Source organism: Anolis sagrei, chromosome X (assembly GCF_037176765.1).
Source record: "Anolis sagrei isolate rAnoSag1 chromosome X, rAnoSag1.mat, whole genome shotgun sequence".
Classification (NCBI taxonomy): domain Eukaryota; kingdom Metazoa; phylum Chordata; class Lepidosauria; order Squamata; family Dactyloidae; genus Anolis; species Anolis sagrei.
In genome coordinates, this window is record NC_090034.1 from 11,179,243 (window position 1) to 11,195,793 (window position 16,551).

Below are 16,551 nucleotides of genomic sequence, written 5' to 3' on the forward strand. Positions count from 1 at the left end.
TTTTAAAATTTTGTTGATCTCTGTTCAGAATGTTTTTCCTCAGGTTACGTCTGCATTTTGGATACTGCCCAGAGATACTATCGATGAATGAAGTGCTGTGAGCTCTTTATAAGAAGTAGTGGGATTCACCACTATCATTTATCTTGTCATTAGAGATTGTGGGATTTATCACACGATGCTGCTAAAGCACAATTGCAGCAGGATTAAAAACACTGGTATGGGATTGCCCTGTATTCCCATTTAGCTTGGATCATGATTGGATTGCCTCATTAACAAGAAAAACCTGTCAAAGAATCCAATTTTGTTGTTCCGTTGCTTCTCCCTGTGCAATAATTTCCTTCGGCTATTGTTTCGTTATTGCAAAGCAGAGGAATGTCTCGCAACAGTGTCAAAATTGTACAAAAGCGCAACTTTGGCAAAATAGGGAGGAAAACCCAGTATGTGCACACCGCATAGGACAAATATGGGTAGGAAGACACAGGGAAGTCACATCAATAACATGTCAGCGTTGCACAATTGAATTGAGACGTGAAAGAGATTGTTTCCAAAAGTGTGTGTTTCTGTTTGCTTAAACAGTGGAATTGCCATAGGAAAACAGACCTGTGTGATATATTCCTTCACTTCCCTTGGAAAGTGAATCTAATCTCTTGATTTCCTCTTCAAAAGGTGTGTTTGTGTGCCTTCAAGTTACCTATTAACACCACGAATTTCAGAGGGTTTTCTTAGACAACCCTTTGAAATTTGCTTTTCCAAATTCTTCCCTCCAAAATAGGGCTTCCAGTACAAATTTCTAGTAACTGACTAAATTTCCAAAAACGCGGCCAGCCCCTTCTTCAAGTGACAACATGATTTGTCTATGAACATTTGGAGAAGATCTGCCCTCTTAGCTTGAGGGAGGTGTGCTAAAGAGGAGCGGATATAGATCTTTTAGATTATGCAATGCCTAACAATGTGGGGAGGCAAAACACGCATAGAATGAGCACAATCTCTTCAGCGCCCATTGCATTGGATCCTTTCCTTCCACTCAATTAAAACTTGGCTCAACATGGCTCCTTGGGCTTCGGCACTTTCTAGCTCAGGGACCATGGTTTTGCTGCTTGTGTTGCTGCTTTTGGTGACCTTCTGGTTTTTCCGCAGCCCTGGGAAGTCTTCTCTGCACATGCCTCCTGGTCCTCCTGCACTCCCCATCATTGGCAACTTGCATTTACTGGACATTAAAAGGCAAGATGTATCATTTATAAAGGTAAGAAGTATGGGGCGGAGGTGAATTCTGCTTTACAGCCCCTCTGTTTTTAGCATGGATGACTTATGTCATTTTCCCCAACACAACTTCTGGATATTGTTTCCCCTCATCGTGATGTCAGTGTACATATTAATATGCTAAATTCCTTGAGCCATGTGGGACATTTGAGCAGGGGAGTGGGCTAGCTGTGGAATGTGTGCATCGTGTGGATAGCATTTTGTTTCTCCAAATAAAACTTTTCTCCAGTGAGCGTTTCAGAGGAGGAGACCACAGAAAGTATTCACACCTAGATTTTTAAAAATTGATTTATGTTATTTTTATCTTACCTTTCTCATGATATAGGGACTCTTCTGTTTGCAGTGTTTGCATTCCCTCAGTCACTTTGTTTGCTCCCTTTTCTTCTGACCCCAAAACCCTTCCTACAGTTTTATTCCTGGAGCCTTAAGGTGTTGCTACCTGGTAGCTTTGATAGTTTCACAGGGCCAGAATTCTTATTTGAAGGGCATACACACACACACACACACACACACAGAGAGAGAGAGAGAGAGAGAGAGAGATAGATATAGATATAGATAGGGATAGATAGATAGATAGATAGATAGATAGATGATACACAGATACATAGATACAAATAGGCAGATGATTGATTGATTGATTGACAGACAGACAGACAGACAGACAGACATCAGTAGCCATATGCATACTCAGCTTGAGAGTAAACCTGTGTGTACTCTTGCTGTAGCATTAAAATAATGCATATTGTTGCAGCTAAACCTCTGGATCAAGCCAAACATGATATTGTGTAGCAACCTTCAACTGTATCGAGAGTTCCCTAATTTCCGGTTGCATCTAATCCTAAATGACAACATAAAACCTACGGTATTTTAGTATATGTCCCATTTTCATCCAAAAGGAGCATAAGATAGCTGTAGTTTTAACAGTAGCATAGAAAAAGAGTCATCTGGTCCAATCCCATTCTGCTAGGCAGGAAAAGGAGAATCAAAGCACCCCCAACAGATGACCATCCAGCCTCTGTTCAAAAAGCCTCCAAAGAGGGAGCTTGCACAGGACCCTGAGGCAGAGAGTTCCCCTGCTGAACAGCTCAGGAAATTCTTCCTAATGTTGAGGTAGAATCTCCTTTCCTCTCATTTGAGTCCTAGTCTCCAGGGCAGCAGAAAACAAGCCTGCTCCCTCTTCCTTATGACAGCCTTTCAGATACTCAAACATAGTGATCATGTCTCCTCTCAACCTTCTCTTCTGCAGGCTAAACACCCCCAGCTCTTTAAGCCGCTTCTCAAAGAGACGTGTGGTCTTTGATCATTTATTTGCCTTTCTCTGGACCACTTCCAATTTACAATCAATATCTCTTAAACTGTGGTGCCCAGAATAGGACACAGGGTTAGTATTCCAGCTGATGATTGATGAAAGCAGAATAGAGGGCACCATGACCTCCCTTGATCTAGTCCAGGCATGGGCAAATTTGGGCCCTCCGGGTATTTTGGGCTCCAACTCCCACAATTCCTAACAGCCTCAGGGCCCTTCCTTTCCCCCCTCAGCTGCTTATGCGGCTGAAGGGGGAAAGGAGTGGGCCTGAGCCTGTTAGGAATTGCGAGTTGAAGTCCAAAATACCTGGAGGGCCCAAGTTTGCCCATGTCTGATCTAGACACTAGAAAGTTGATGTGGTTTGGGTGTAGGACTGTGATTGTGAAGATAAAGGTTCAATCTCCACTCAGCTGGGAAACCCACTGGGCAAGTCCTATTCTCTCAGTCTCAGAGAATGGGAAGCACAAACCCTCTGACCAACTCTTGCTAAGAAAACCCCATGATAGTGTCCGCTTTAGGGTTGGCTTAAGTCAGAAATGAAGGTTGTGATGGCTTTGGGATAAGGCAGCATTTGCAGCACCATTTTTTTCTCTCCTAGAAGTGCGGCATTGGCCAGTATATCTCTGTCTTCCTCCAGCTCCATTCCTTCTCATATACCAGTTGGATTGTGCTAGGAATTGTTGTATCATGACTGCGAAGTATCATAAACCAAAATAACAGTATAATACAGTATTTCAGAAACTATTTTGGTGTCCTCTTGTGGCCATCTGGGGCACTACAAATCAGCCGGTGGTCTTTGCTTAATCTCAGGATCAATCAGGACTGACTTTGACAATTCAGGATGGTTAGAAGTTATGCATTCATGCTTCCTTTGATGTCGCCAGCATCCTCAATGAAGTACAAGATGAATTCTTGGATCTGCGGAATGATTCCTCTGCATGCAGCTTATTTGATGAAAATTTCTGACTCAGTTCTGGTGTATCGGTCATATCCGAATGTCACCATGCTTGTTTTTCAAGTTTTACTCCCCTTTGTTTCTACATATTTTTATGAGAGCAGATTTTCAACGCTTTTCCAATTGAAAACCCAATGACATGAGGTTGGCATTAACGAAAATGCAAACTGGGAATTTTTAAGCTTGTTCATGAGTTACAGTTTCCATCATTGCATTAAATATGGCATAAATTACATTATTTCTAATTATATTATACTAAAATCTAATTTTGATGAGTTTGCATTTACCCTATTAAAAAGCATATTTTTTAATGTGTTGGGGTTGCAGGTAACTCTATGAAATGGGACTGTGACTTGGAAAAGGTTGAAAGCCACTGTCCTAGAGCATCTGAAGGATAATAATAATAACAACAACAACAACAACAACACATTATTTATATTCCACCCTATCTCCCCAAGGGAACTCAGGGTAGATCATAGTACACATACACAGCAAACCTCCAATGCCGTTTGGACAAACAGGACAGAACAGACAGAAAGGTATGTTGTGTCGATGTCCAGCTTTTTGGCACCTTTGGAGGTTGTGCTCAAATCCAGCCACAGGGGGGTGCTGTCACTCCATCCTCTATGATGAAGAGCCATCAGGACTTCCTCCTTCTGTTTGGTTACCGGCATTTTCTGGGTTTTTTCTTTTATGGTGTTATAAAATACTTGCCCCACTTTTTAGTGGTACCTAATTTCTTTTCTTCCAGCTCTAAGTTGTTTTTGAACTGCTTAGGTAAACAGTGAACTGGGCTGACTGTCAGGTGCTCACTCCGACCCAGGCTTCAAACCTCCAACCTTTCATTTGGTAGATCTTATTGCCGCTGGTGGTAATTTACCAGCTGTACTATAGCCCGGCCCATAGGATCACATGATTTCTATCCTCTGCTTTTAGCAAACGCCAGGCCTACTGTTGTATGCCATAGCATTGGTGCTTTCCATTGCAGCTTTCCAAAACGTATGGTCCAGTCTACACACTCCACTTTGGTTCGCGGAAAGTCGTGGTGCTGGTCGGCCATGAAGCCGTGAAGGAGGCCCTTCTGAGCAAAGACAATGAGTTCATAAACAGGCCCTACATCCCCATCTTCTACCACATCCAACATGGAAATGGTAACAGCAGCATGGAACTGGTCCTCGCTTGGAATTGTGCTTCAACTGTGCTATAGAGGGTCATTAAAAGAAGCCAGGGAAGAAAGAGTTAGCATGCCCCCCCAACTTTCCCAGCTTTGCTGTTATGCTGTCATTTATTTTATTATTTCATTGTTGCTTCTGCTATTTTGGTGTCATGACAGTGTTTTTCAGTTTGTTTTGTTTTACTTGGGAGAGTCCTTCTCGACCTCATGGCCACTGAGCTATGGAGTCCTGCAGGGCTCATCGCTATCCCTGATGTTATTTAACATCTACCTGAAGCTGCTGGGAGAGATCATCCAGAGTTTTTGGGGTTCAGTACCATCTGTATGCAGATGATGCCCAACTCTACTACTTCTTTTCACCTGATGCCAAGGAAGCAGTTCTGCACCTGAACCTTTTGTTTGGGAGCAGAGATGGACTGGATGAGGGTGAACAAGCTCAAACTTAATCCAGACAAGACAGAGGGACTGCTGGTCTCACAGAAGATCAGTCCAGAAATAGGGTTACAACCTGAGCTGGATGGGATTACACACACCCTGAAATCTCAGGTTTGCAGTTTGGGGGTGGTCCTGGACTCTGCCTTAAACCTGGAGACCCAGGTGGCAGCAATGTCTAGGTCATCCTTCGCGTAGTTAAAGCTTGTGCTCCAGTTGTGCCCGTTCCTGGAGAGATCAGACCTGGCCATGGTGGTACACAGTGTTTGCATCAAGATTCAACTATTGCAATGTGCTCCATGTAGGTCAGCCATTGGAAAGATTTCGGAAACTACAGTTGGTTCAAAGATCTGCACCCAGACCTGGTCTCAGGGAGCATACCACATTGTTCCTGAGACAGCTTTGTTTCCGGGCTCAATTCAAGGTGCTGGTTCTTACTTGTAAAGCCCTAAACGGCTTCAGCCCAGACTACCTGGAACACTGTGTCCCCCTATATTTACCAGGGCGAGTGTTGAAGTCAAGTGGGGAGACCCCTATCTCCACTAGGACCCTGTGTCGTCACACCCAGACACTATAAAGTTAAAACTAAGATGTGCTTCTCTCTTTATCTGGGTGAACGGTGGGTGCTTTTCTTAGAAACTCAAGATTCTCAGCAACTACGGCCAGTCCAGATTTAAACATCAACAGAACATTTATTTTTCAAAGTCCTTGACTGAATTGGCACAGCTTGATGAAGTTACAAACACAAACAGTCAATTTGGGAAACCATGTAGATGTTCTTTCTTTCCTTTTTCCTTCAGTTACCGAGTTAACTTTTCCCCAATGGTAGAAAAATCCTGGGATCTTTTACCCTAACCCTGAGCTGTTATCTTTCAGAAAGAGCAGGTCTTCCCCTATCTAAGCTCAAGATTAGTTTTGGAGATGAAGTAATGGAGCCTCTCTCAGTGGCAGAGAAATCCTGAGATATTCCCTGCCCCAGAGCTGAGCTAAGGTCCTTTAGAAAGAGCAAGTCTTTCTCTATCTGAGCTCAGCACCAGTTTCAAAGGCAAGAGGGTAATCTTAACCTCAACCGTACTCACAATGGCTTGTCCGAGCTACCTAGCTTGGCCACCAGCACATCTGAGGCTTTTTCTATACTAAATAAAGCAGGAGAGCTTTTCCAAAATGGAGATCTCATCCCCAGGAAAAAGGGCGGTCTCTAGACCAAAAGGATACTTTTTTAAACCAATAGCTGCAAAAGGCTTGCAGGCTGGTTTCCAGCCTCTGTTAATGTTTGACTGTTAGGGTGCTGCTAAGACTGTAGCAACCCTGAGGGAAATACAAAGGGATGCTATTTCAAGCAACTAAGGGACAACGCAAACCAAGCTCCTGGAAGATGGAACAGACCCTTTCTAAGATGCGCTTCAGCAGGACCAGGGTAGGCTCCTCAGGACAGGCACCGGCATTTTGGAACTCCCTTCTGGAAGAACTAAGAGCTGCCCCGTCTCTACTGAGTTTCTGAAATGGATAAAGACATTACTATTTCAGAAAGCTTTTAACTAAGGATGGAATGTGTCAGGGCTAGGTTGAGTTTTAATTAGTTTTAATGGGTCAACTATTTGTACATCACCATGGGAAGGTGGTAAGGGGTTGATTATCATTGCTTATTGCATGTGTTGATGCGTTCCTCAGGCATATTCTTCTCTGACGGGGATTTGTGGAAAACCATCCGCCGCTTCACCTTGGCCTGCATGCGGGAGCTCGGGATGGGGAAGAACCTAATGGAGAGGAAGATTCAGGAAGAGCTCCACTTCCTGATTGAGATGATCAGCTCTCATAAAGGTGATGCAGTTCTTATGCTGTCCGTCATCACGCCATTTGTGTCAAAGGCATTCGTTGTGGTCGAATCTCCTCAGGAAAAGGCCACATTCTCTTGGCTTCAGAGGAAGGCAGTGGCAAACTTCCTTCGAGGAAGTATGTCCAATAAAACTCCATTGTTGTTTGAACTACTTTAATGTATCCATAATAGTTTTTACTGCAGTTTAATTGTGTATTATGTTTGTTTTATTGTTTGGCACCGAATGGTGCCTGTTGGTAGCTGTCCTGAGTCCCTCTTCGGAGGCGAGAAGTACAGGATAGAAATGCTCTTAATAAATAAATAAACAGTGCAATGCTTTTGGCAGTGGATTAGGACTCTGGGATTAACTTTGAGTCCACACTTAAGCCTTGGATTCTGAACCAAACTTGGTTTCTTAGAAGAAGATAATGGTAATAATGTCTGAATATATCCTGCCAATAACACCTCTTAAAAATAAACACTGATGTGATGTAGTCGTTTGAGTGCTGGACATCAGAGTCTGGGGTTCCAATCCTCATTTCACCACTTGGTAACCCTGGGCAGGTCACACTGTCTCAGCCTTAGAGGAAGCTGCCTGGCAGGGAACTGGACTGGATGACCCTTGAGGTCTCTTCCATCTCTAGGATTCTATTATATATCTTTCATATCTACCTCTCTCAGTCATCTATCTATCTATCTATCTATCTATCTATCTATCTCCCTCTCGTGATCATAACTATCATATCCATGATTGTCTATCGATAGCTGGATGGCCATCTGTCAGGAATGCTTAGACTGTGTCTTCCTGCCTGGCACAAGGGGTTGGACTGGATGACCCTTGGGGTGTCTCCCAGCTCTAGAACTCTGTGATATATCTTATTCATATCTGTCTGTCTATCCTATCTATGGCTGGATGGCCATGTGTCAGAAGGGATCAGATTGTGTCTTCCTGTCTGATAGAAGGGGGTTGGACTGGATGGCCCTTGGGATCTCTCCCAGCTCTAGAACTCTACAATATATCTTATTCATTTCTGCCTGTCTATCCTATCTATGGCTGGATGGCCATGTTTCGGGAGGGATCAGATGGTGTCTTCCTGCCTGATAGAAGGGGTTGGAGTGGATGGCCCTTGGGGTCTCTTCCAACTCTATGATTCTAGATACTTTTTGAAGAAATATTGCCAGCAAAACCCTGCTGTAAATCAGAAACAACTTGGACCCACAAAACAAGAATTCCATCAAATACCACTTTTGTTGTTCCCTTTCTTATTTCTAGGTGAACAGTTTCCATTAAAGGCTTTCATTGGTGCCCCAACAAACATCACCTTCATTGTCCTGTTTGGAGACAGGTTTGACTATGCTGACCCGACCTTTGTCACTTTCCTGGGACTCATTGACGAAGTGATGACCCTTTTGGGAAAGCCGTTTTTGCACGTAGGTGGTCCTTCCAATAGTTTGTTTTGGCTCCATATCATTTAGACAATCCTTGCATTAAAATCCTTGAAATACTACTGGAAGAAGTAAAAAGGTGGTATTGACCATCAGGTTATTTCAGTTTTGCTCAACACAACTGGATTCAAATGCCATTCTGGCAAGAACTCCATGTCAGTACTAACTCTTCTTTACCTTATATGTCCATTTACCTTGGGGTATATCTCCCCGTTTCCTTTTCTAGGTTTTCAATGCCTTCCCATACCTTGGATTCCTACTGAAACCACACAAGTTGATATTGAGGAAAATTGGAGAAACCAATGCCATTCTGCACAAATACATCCAGGTCGCCAAGCAAAGTGTCAGTGAGAACTCCATGGGGAGCTACATTGATGGACTTCTGTTCAGACAGAAGGAAGAGGTATATTCTTGCATCTGGGAGCTCTTCCACACAGCCCTATGTCCCAGAATATCAAGGCAGAAAATCCCACATCTGAGTATGGACTCAGATAACGCAGTTCAAAGTAGATATTGTGGAATTTTCTGCCTTGATATTCTGGGATATAGGGCTGTGTGGAAAGATCCTGTGCTGTTTATAGTTGCAATTTTGGGTGCATCCTAATGGGTCCTGCAGGGCAGGTAGACCACGTCCCAAGCAGTATAGTCCTTCCAAGCTGAATTCAGCAAGTTTGTATGAGATAGAGAAAGAATTGTTAGTCAAAACTTTAATGAGAGGTAAAGAGGGAACAGAATTTTAACTGTAGGCTCAGGCAAAAATACATTTTTGGTGTCGTCCAGTTAGTACTGTTGGAATTCAACCCCACACTGCTCAAGTCCCAAGTCCTCAATGAGGAACAGTTTAGCTAGTTTAGAATAGACTAAGAGTATCCCTTCCTCCATGTCCCCTGTTGGGAATGTATCTTTTTTTTATCTCTGTCTTCTCACATTCTGATTGGTTGTTTAAAATGGATACTTTTCTACTACAAGCTTTTTGAATTTGCTGTGTTCTTTGAGATCTCTCTCTCTCTTTGGGTTTCGGGAGAGATGTAGTGATTGAGTTTTCCCCTCTCTTGAAAAAGAAGAGATGGGTATTAGAGTAGCTCAGACACAGAAGCGGAGTGAGCAGATCAAAAGACAACCTGGCAAAATGACACTACCTAAAAGAATCCCACACCTTGTGTGACTGTGGAGCAGAACAGACAACTCCGCATCTATATGCTTGTCCACTATGCCCTGCCTCATGTACAGAGGAAGAATTATTGAAGGCTACAGACAATGCCATTGCTGTTGCCCGTTTTTGGTATTAGTTTTATACTAATCTATGGAATCCTTTTGATACAAAAAAAAATAAGTTCTTGATGATTAAGAAATGCAGTTATTTCTTATTATTGTAAATAAACCTTTTATGTGTTTTTTTTAAGATTGGACTTTGCATGTTTGCTTCCTAAGCTCTGAATTCTTTACAGCTACAACCAATGACACTTCAGGCTCTGCTCGCTAGTGAGCTGATGCTCAACTTTTTGTATCCTGTTTGATTTCTGGATGTTCTGTTATATTTTAGGATAGTTTTCACTAACAAGTACTTCATCCTTTTGCCATTCTATTATGCTTTAATGTTCTTCACCATTTTGAAGAAATCTGAGTCCCTCTACGGAGGTGAGAAGATCGGGATATAAAAGTTTTTAATAAATAATAAATAAATAAATCTGGACTACATTCATGGCAATGTTTACATCTTCTGTTTCTTCGTCTTAGGAAAAAAGCGAATCCAAGAAAATGTTCTATGATGCCAACATAACAGCATCAATCCTTGACCTCGTCATGGCTGGGACAGAGACCACGGCCACCACAATGCAATGGGCCGTTCTGATGATGATGAAATACCCTGAGATTCAACGTAAGCTTATTTTTTTCTCTTGAGGCAAGTTTGTTGAGGAGTTATTTGCAAAACGAAGACATTCAAAACTACCAAACTAAAGCAGCAAGAACGTCAGTAACAGCAGTTCAGCAGATCTGAAGCTTTTAGTGCCAGCAGTAGAGCGACTGAGCTGAAGCAATACAGGAGCAGATTCAGGCTTTAAAAATTATAAAAGTCTTTATTCAACGAACTACATACTAGATAGGAAAGTTAGCAGGGCCTAGCTATCTAATTAAATAACTCACAGCAGAAATCTTTTCAATTATTATTTTTTTATTATTCGCACCACTGTACTATGAATACATGCAGACCCATGTCTACATAAAGAGGTTGGAGGATGTTAGGCTTGGCTCTCTTTTCAAAGCCCTCATTGTCAAAGGATTCCTGTTGCAGGGAAGGTACAGGAGGAAATCAAGAGGGTCCTTGGCTCAGAGCGCGTCCCTACCTATGAAGACAGGAAGCGCATGCCCTTCACCTTGGCAGTGATCCATGAGGTTCAGAGGTTCTCTTCCGTTGTTCTACAGTTCCCGCGCTGCACCGCTGTGGACACGCACTTCCGAGGCTACTTCATTCCCAAGGTAGAAGCATTTTTCAAGTACCAATAAGCACTCTAGGGAGCAAGTTCCAAAGTGAAGCGACCCTTGTACACAGCAAACAATGTGGAGAAGGTAGTGGGACAAAAAGAAGGACCTCCTCCAAAGATGGTTGAGCTAAGCCAGGTTTATATAGCAGGATGCCATTGTTCAGATTTCATATATTTCTGTTTACTATATTGTCGAAGGCTTTCATGGCCGGAATCACTGGGTTGTTGTAGGTTTTTCGGGCTGTTTGGCCATGTTCTAGAAGCATTCTCTCCCAAAACCTCACAACCTCTGAGGATGCTTGCCACAGATGCAGGTGAAACATCAGGAGAGAATGCATCTGGAATATACAGCCTGAAAAACCTACAACACTTCTATGTTTACTGTGTTTTTGTCTCAGGAATTTTAATATGTTATCATACCCATATGCTTTTGTGGTTGCTTTAATATGTGATTTTATAGAGGTATTTAAATGTGTTCTGTTATGAGTCACTGTAGTGCAATGGGTTAAACCCTTTTGCAAGCTGGACTGCTGACCTGAAGGTTGGGTTGCTGACCTGAAGGTTGCTGGTTCGCGATGGGTTGAGCTGTCAGCTCTAGCTTGCGGGGACATGAGAGAAGCCTCCCAGAAGAATGGTAACACATCCAGACATCCCCTGGGCAACGTCTCTGTAGACAGCCAATGCTCTCACACCAGAAGTTATTTGCAATATGTTCTCAAGTTTCTTCTGACATGATTAAAAAACTGTGTTCTGCCCACCCCCAAGCCGAAAAAATATTATTTTTGTGATTTTTTTTTGTCATGTCAGAAGCGACTTGAGAAACTGCAAGTAGTTTCTGGTGTGAGAGAATTGACCGTCTACAAGGACGTTGCCCAGGGGCATGAGGAGCTGGAGCTGATAGAGGGAACTCATCCGCCTCTCCCCAGATTCGAACCTGCGACCTGTCTGTCTTCAGTCCTGCCGGCACAGGGGTTTAACCCACTGCGCCACCGGGGGTTCCTATTTTTGTGATGATGATGATGATGATGATGATGATGATGATGGTTGGTCTAGTCTCAATATGAGTGTATTTTTCCAGTGTGACTTTCCCTTTGTATTGATCCTTCCTGTCTTAAGGATTGTGGAAAGTGGAAACCATAGCTTGAAGAAATTACTTTTTTGTGAATTTACAATGCCCTGAATCCCTCAGCCATCATGGTCATTGACTCAATCTGGGAACTCTGGTCTTTAAAAGAACCCAATTTCTTCCTTTTTGTACCGGCTTTTCCCACCTTGTGATCTGTCCCTCTTTTAGGGCACGATGGTGATCCCTTCTCTCACGTCGGTACTTTATGACGAAACACAGTGGGAAACCCCGCACAAGTTTAACCCCAACCACTTTCTGGATGCTGCAGGGAACTTTGTGGCGAAAGAAGCCTTTGTTCCTTTCTCAATAGGTAAGCAGAACCACTGCTCTAGAACAAAGCTAGGAATTGTATTGCTCTCCTCACCTTCCCATAACGTTTGTCTTCAGTCTCCAAATTATTTGCATTGTAGAGAGAGTGAAACATAGAGAATGGTTGACTAATATAGAGCACTTCTGTTTACTACGTTAACATTCCCTTGACAGGTTTGCCTGGCCCTTTTCTTTTAATGCCTAAACTGCATTTCTGAAATAAGGAGATGAAGGGGAATTTAATTAGGAGGAATTCTTTGGGAAAGGGCACAATACTTGTACCCCTGTTCCAGATCCAGTTATCCAGGCAACGTTGGGGACAGCATGAGAGGTCACTGGCTCTCTGGAGGTGTCATTCTGGCTGGTGGCCGTACTCTCTGAATGAGCTCTAGCCTCCCAGATCAGCATTTGGGTCTGCTGCAGCCTGTATCTCCCCAAGTATTTGGGGAGCCTCTCCTTCTGAATCAAGGTCATGATGGTACCCCACTCTCCGCTATGGAAAAACTGCTCAACCAATAGTTGATGGACACTCCTCCCTAGCTTTCCATCTCTGGTCTCCATTGGTAACCTGAACATAGCACTTTGTTGGGTAATTTCAAAAAGGAAAAAGCACTTCAAAGATAAAGCAGAAACAGCAAGAGTTTGAGCAGATCAGAATCTTTTAGCGCATGGTAGTAGAGCACCTTTTCCCGACCTTTTTTTGACCAGGGACCACTTTGACCAGGGGCCACTCTCCAAAATTAGTACCAAAAAGGTTATGAATCCATTTTTGGTCAACTTTAAATTCTGTTTGGTTATTTGGGGTGTTGATTCAGAAAATCGCATTGGATACACCACCTCAGCTCTAGTTTCTGATTCAGAACATATGTCATCCAATAGTCACCATCTGCTTGCCCACAGAAAACTATCTAGAGCTGATGTGGCAGTAGTAATCTTTTGTGGGTAGCCACCTTCTCCCCTCCCGACATCCCAGTTGCCTTAGCACTATAAGAGGGTTTCACGAGAGCAGTCGCTCTCATGTCCGCATGGTTTCGAGGCAACAGTGTAGTAATGGTGAGGTCGCAGACCATATTTGTGTTCTTGTGGACCACTGGTGGTCCATGGACCACAGGTTGGGAACCACTGCAGTAGAGCAAATAAGCTTCAGCAATTAAAGAGCACAGTCAAACTTGAAAAGTTACAAAATACTTTACTGAAAGAACTACAAATCTATATTGGAAAGTTAGGGGCTAGCTATCCATCTCTCTCTCTCTCTCTCTCTCTCTCTCTCTGGAGACATCCTGTCTCTCTCCATGCTCATAGGAGCACAAAATGGAGGACGTAGAGGTTTGCCGTAGGATCTGGAAACTGAATAAATAGAGGGATGTCCCTCAGAAATATCATTCTAACAAACAGGAAGTAGCAGGAGAGAAAAAGAGAGAGGCAGAGAAAATGGGGAAGAGCTTTTTTTGCCAACTAACTCAGCTGCCTACCTATTTCCTTGATGAGGACTATAAACTTGTGCAGGATGTGGTTGGTTCCAACAATTTTGTGGTCCCTGCAGGCCGAAGGAATTGTGCCGGGGAGAGCTTGGCCCGGATGGAGATCTTCATTTTCTTTGTGGGGCTGCTCCAGAAGTTCACCTTCCGGCCTCCTCCCGGGATGACCGAGGCAGACTTGGACCTCACTTTTGAGCCAGCCTTCACCCGGCGGCCAAAGCCCTACACCACCTGTGCCATCCCCCAGGAATAGACCAAGAGGGTCCAAGTGCAAGCATCTCATCTCCCCACCAACATATCTGCACGGAGCCAGATGTAAACGCCCGTTATAATAAGGCCGGATTCTGCTAGCTAAAATCCAGTCTTGATGAGCATTTCCTTGCTCAACCCCTCTGATCTGATGGAAACATAATTCCAGTTGTAATGGGGCAGTTGTTCATAATTAGGGCATCGTTACAGATTAGATAAAGGCCCATCCTTTTTCAACTCTGACTACTTGCCCAAAACATCTCCAATAAGGCAATTATCTCTTCCTGGAAATCTGTACTCCAGGTCTATTTTTTTCTGGCCTACTTCTGATGGACATTAAACCAGTGTCAGGGATTGTAGTGACTTATATATTATTGAATTATTACAATATTTTTCTATCCCTTTCCCCTTGTATGATGTCCTGGGATATCCAAGGATCCCAGGACATCACACCAGAAGGAGCCCCCAATGGCACAACGAGTTAAACTCTTGTGCAGGCAGAACTGAAGACACACAGGTTGGAGGTTCGAGTCTGGGGAGAGCGTGGATGAGCTCCCTCTGTCAGCTTCAGCTCCCCATGCGGGGACATGAGAGAAGTCTCCCACAAGAATGATAAAACATCAAAACATCCAGGTGTCCCCTGGGTGTCCTTGCAGACGGCCAGTTCTCTCACACCAGAAGCGACTTGCAGTTTCTCAAGTCAACCCTGATATTTAAAAAAAACACCGTAAATGAAGTATGGACAAGTAAAACAAGTTAATAATTTATTAAAATACATTAAATTCAGACTACAGCTAAAGGACTTTATCAATATCACGAGTCAGAAGGGTAGAGAGACAGTAAAAATGGTAACAGAATCCTATGTTGTGAACATATAACATTGTTTCAAATGCTTTTTGAAACATATGTGGTGCCACATATGTAACACATACCCTCCTTTTATACAGAAGAGCCTCTTGGCTTCCTTTTATCTGCAAAGTGCTGTTTATGGGACACTTCTTTTATATATTTCTATTAAGCTTTTGTTTTTAAGAATTGTGATGGTACTTTCCTGCAATATTATCAAACAAATCTATATGTGCCCATGTTGCGGAAGCAGTTTATCACCTTGTAGTGCTTCTTCTTTGCTTTTTTAAACAAAATTCAAGCTTGTGTTTGTGACAGTTACTGGAAATGGTCTCTTTCTTGGAACAAAACCCCCACCTCAAATGTTAATTGTTGTGTTTGGTTCTGAAGAGTTGTACAGTTCTATGCACCCGACTTGAATTCTTCCTCTGTCAAGAGTTCCTGCCCATGTTTTCAGTGGAGGGATATTTCAGTATGGGTGACGTAGTAATGGACATATCAAAGAAACAAGGAAAAGTTGGGGATAAAATGCCACGTACATTAATGTTGTTGTTGACCAATGTCAAGTAGACTTTGACCCATGACAACCCTATGAATGAAAGACTTCCAGGTCGCCCTTCTTTAAATGAAAAGCAAGCTTGAATCTTGCCGCTGTGGCTTACTTAGATTATACAGTCAGTCCCCATGTAGAGACATCACACTGGCAATGAAGATCCACATAGTTAAAGCAATGGTATTCCCCGTAATAACCTATGGATGCAAGAACTGGACCATAAAGAAGGCTGAGTGAAGGAAGAGAGATGCTTTTTATCTGTGGTGTTGGAGGAAAAGCCTGATAGTGTCTTGGACCGCAAGGAGTCCAACCAGTCCATCCTCCAGGAAATAATGCCCGGCTGCTCACTGGAGGGAAGGATAGTAGAGGCAAAGATGAAGTACTTTAGCCACATCATGAGAAGACAAGAAAGCTTGGAGAAGAGAATAATGCTGGGGAAAATTGAAGGAAAAAGGAAGAGGGGCAGACCGAGGACAAGATGGATGGATAGTATCCTTGAAGTGACTGGCTTGACCTTGAAGGAGCTGGGGGTGGCCACGGCTGACAGAGAGCTGTGGCCTGGGCTGGTCCAGGAGGTCCTGAAGAGTCAGAAGTGACTGAATGAACAAGATAGGTTCTGTAGATTTGTTCTTAAGTTGAATTTGTATACAAGTCAAATTTAAAGTGTAACTCCAGCCAAAATGTATATTTTTTAGCTTTGGATAGCCTAGGGAAGGGTGAACACTTCTAAGGTGTTGTTTTGCTGTCTGTGGCCCTGTTTAGAAGATTCTACATCACTTTCTGTCCCCGGGAGAATTGGATTTTGGAAAATTCATCTTGTTGTAGAAACAAGGATTGGCAATAAAGCTTCAGTTGAGACACTTTTTCCCCATGTTAACTCTTCCAGGAGTGAATTTTCCTTCCGAGGGATAGATTTTTTTTATTTCCTGTGGTCTCACCTCCGTTCTTAACAAGGAGTCATTCGTAGATTGGATGTTTGTAACTTGAGGAATGCCTGTAGTTCCAGTTAATCTCAGAGAATGTGCCTTAAGTCTAGGAAGGAAGGCTTTGGTTGTTGCGGAGGACAGAAGAGAATACCAACTTCAGCAGCACCCCAAAAAGGTCATACATAAAGGAAA

General features: G+C 43.1%; 1 protein-coding gene across 1 annotated transcript; it reads left to right on the forward strand.

Annotated features, from left to right (window-relative positions):
- Nucleotides 1-972: 972 nt before the first annotated feature.
- LOC137094807 (cytochrome P450 2W1-like) lies at nt 973-16,310 on the forward strand. Its single transcript, XM_067460614.1, has 9 exons — nt 973-1,243; nt 4,510-4,672; nt 6,799-6,948; nt 8,217-8,374; nt 8,616-8,792; nt 10,127-10,268; nt 10,683-10,867; nt 12,167-12,308; nt 13,851-16,310. Exons 1-9 carry the CDS (start codon nt 1,046-1,048, stop codon nt 14,036-14,038), a joined length of 1,503 nt encoding a protein of 500 aa, XP_067316715.1. The 5' UTR covers nt 973-1,045; the 3' UTR covers nt 14,039-16,310.
- The last annotated feature ends 241 nt before the right edge of the window (nt 16,311-16,551 follow it).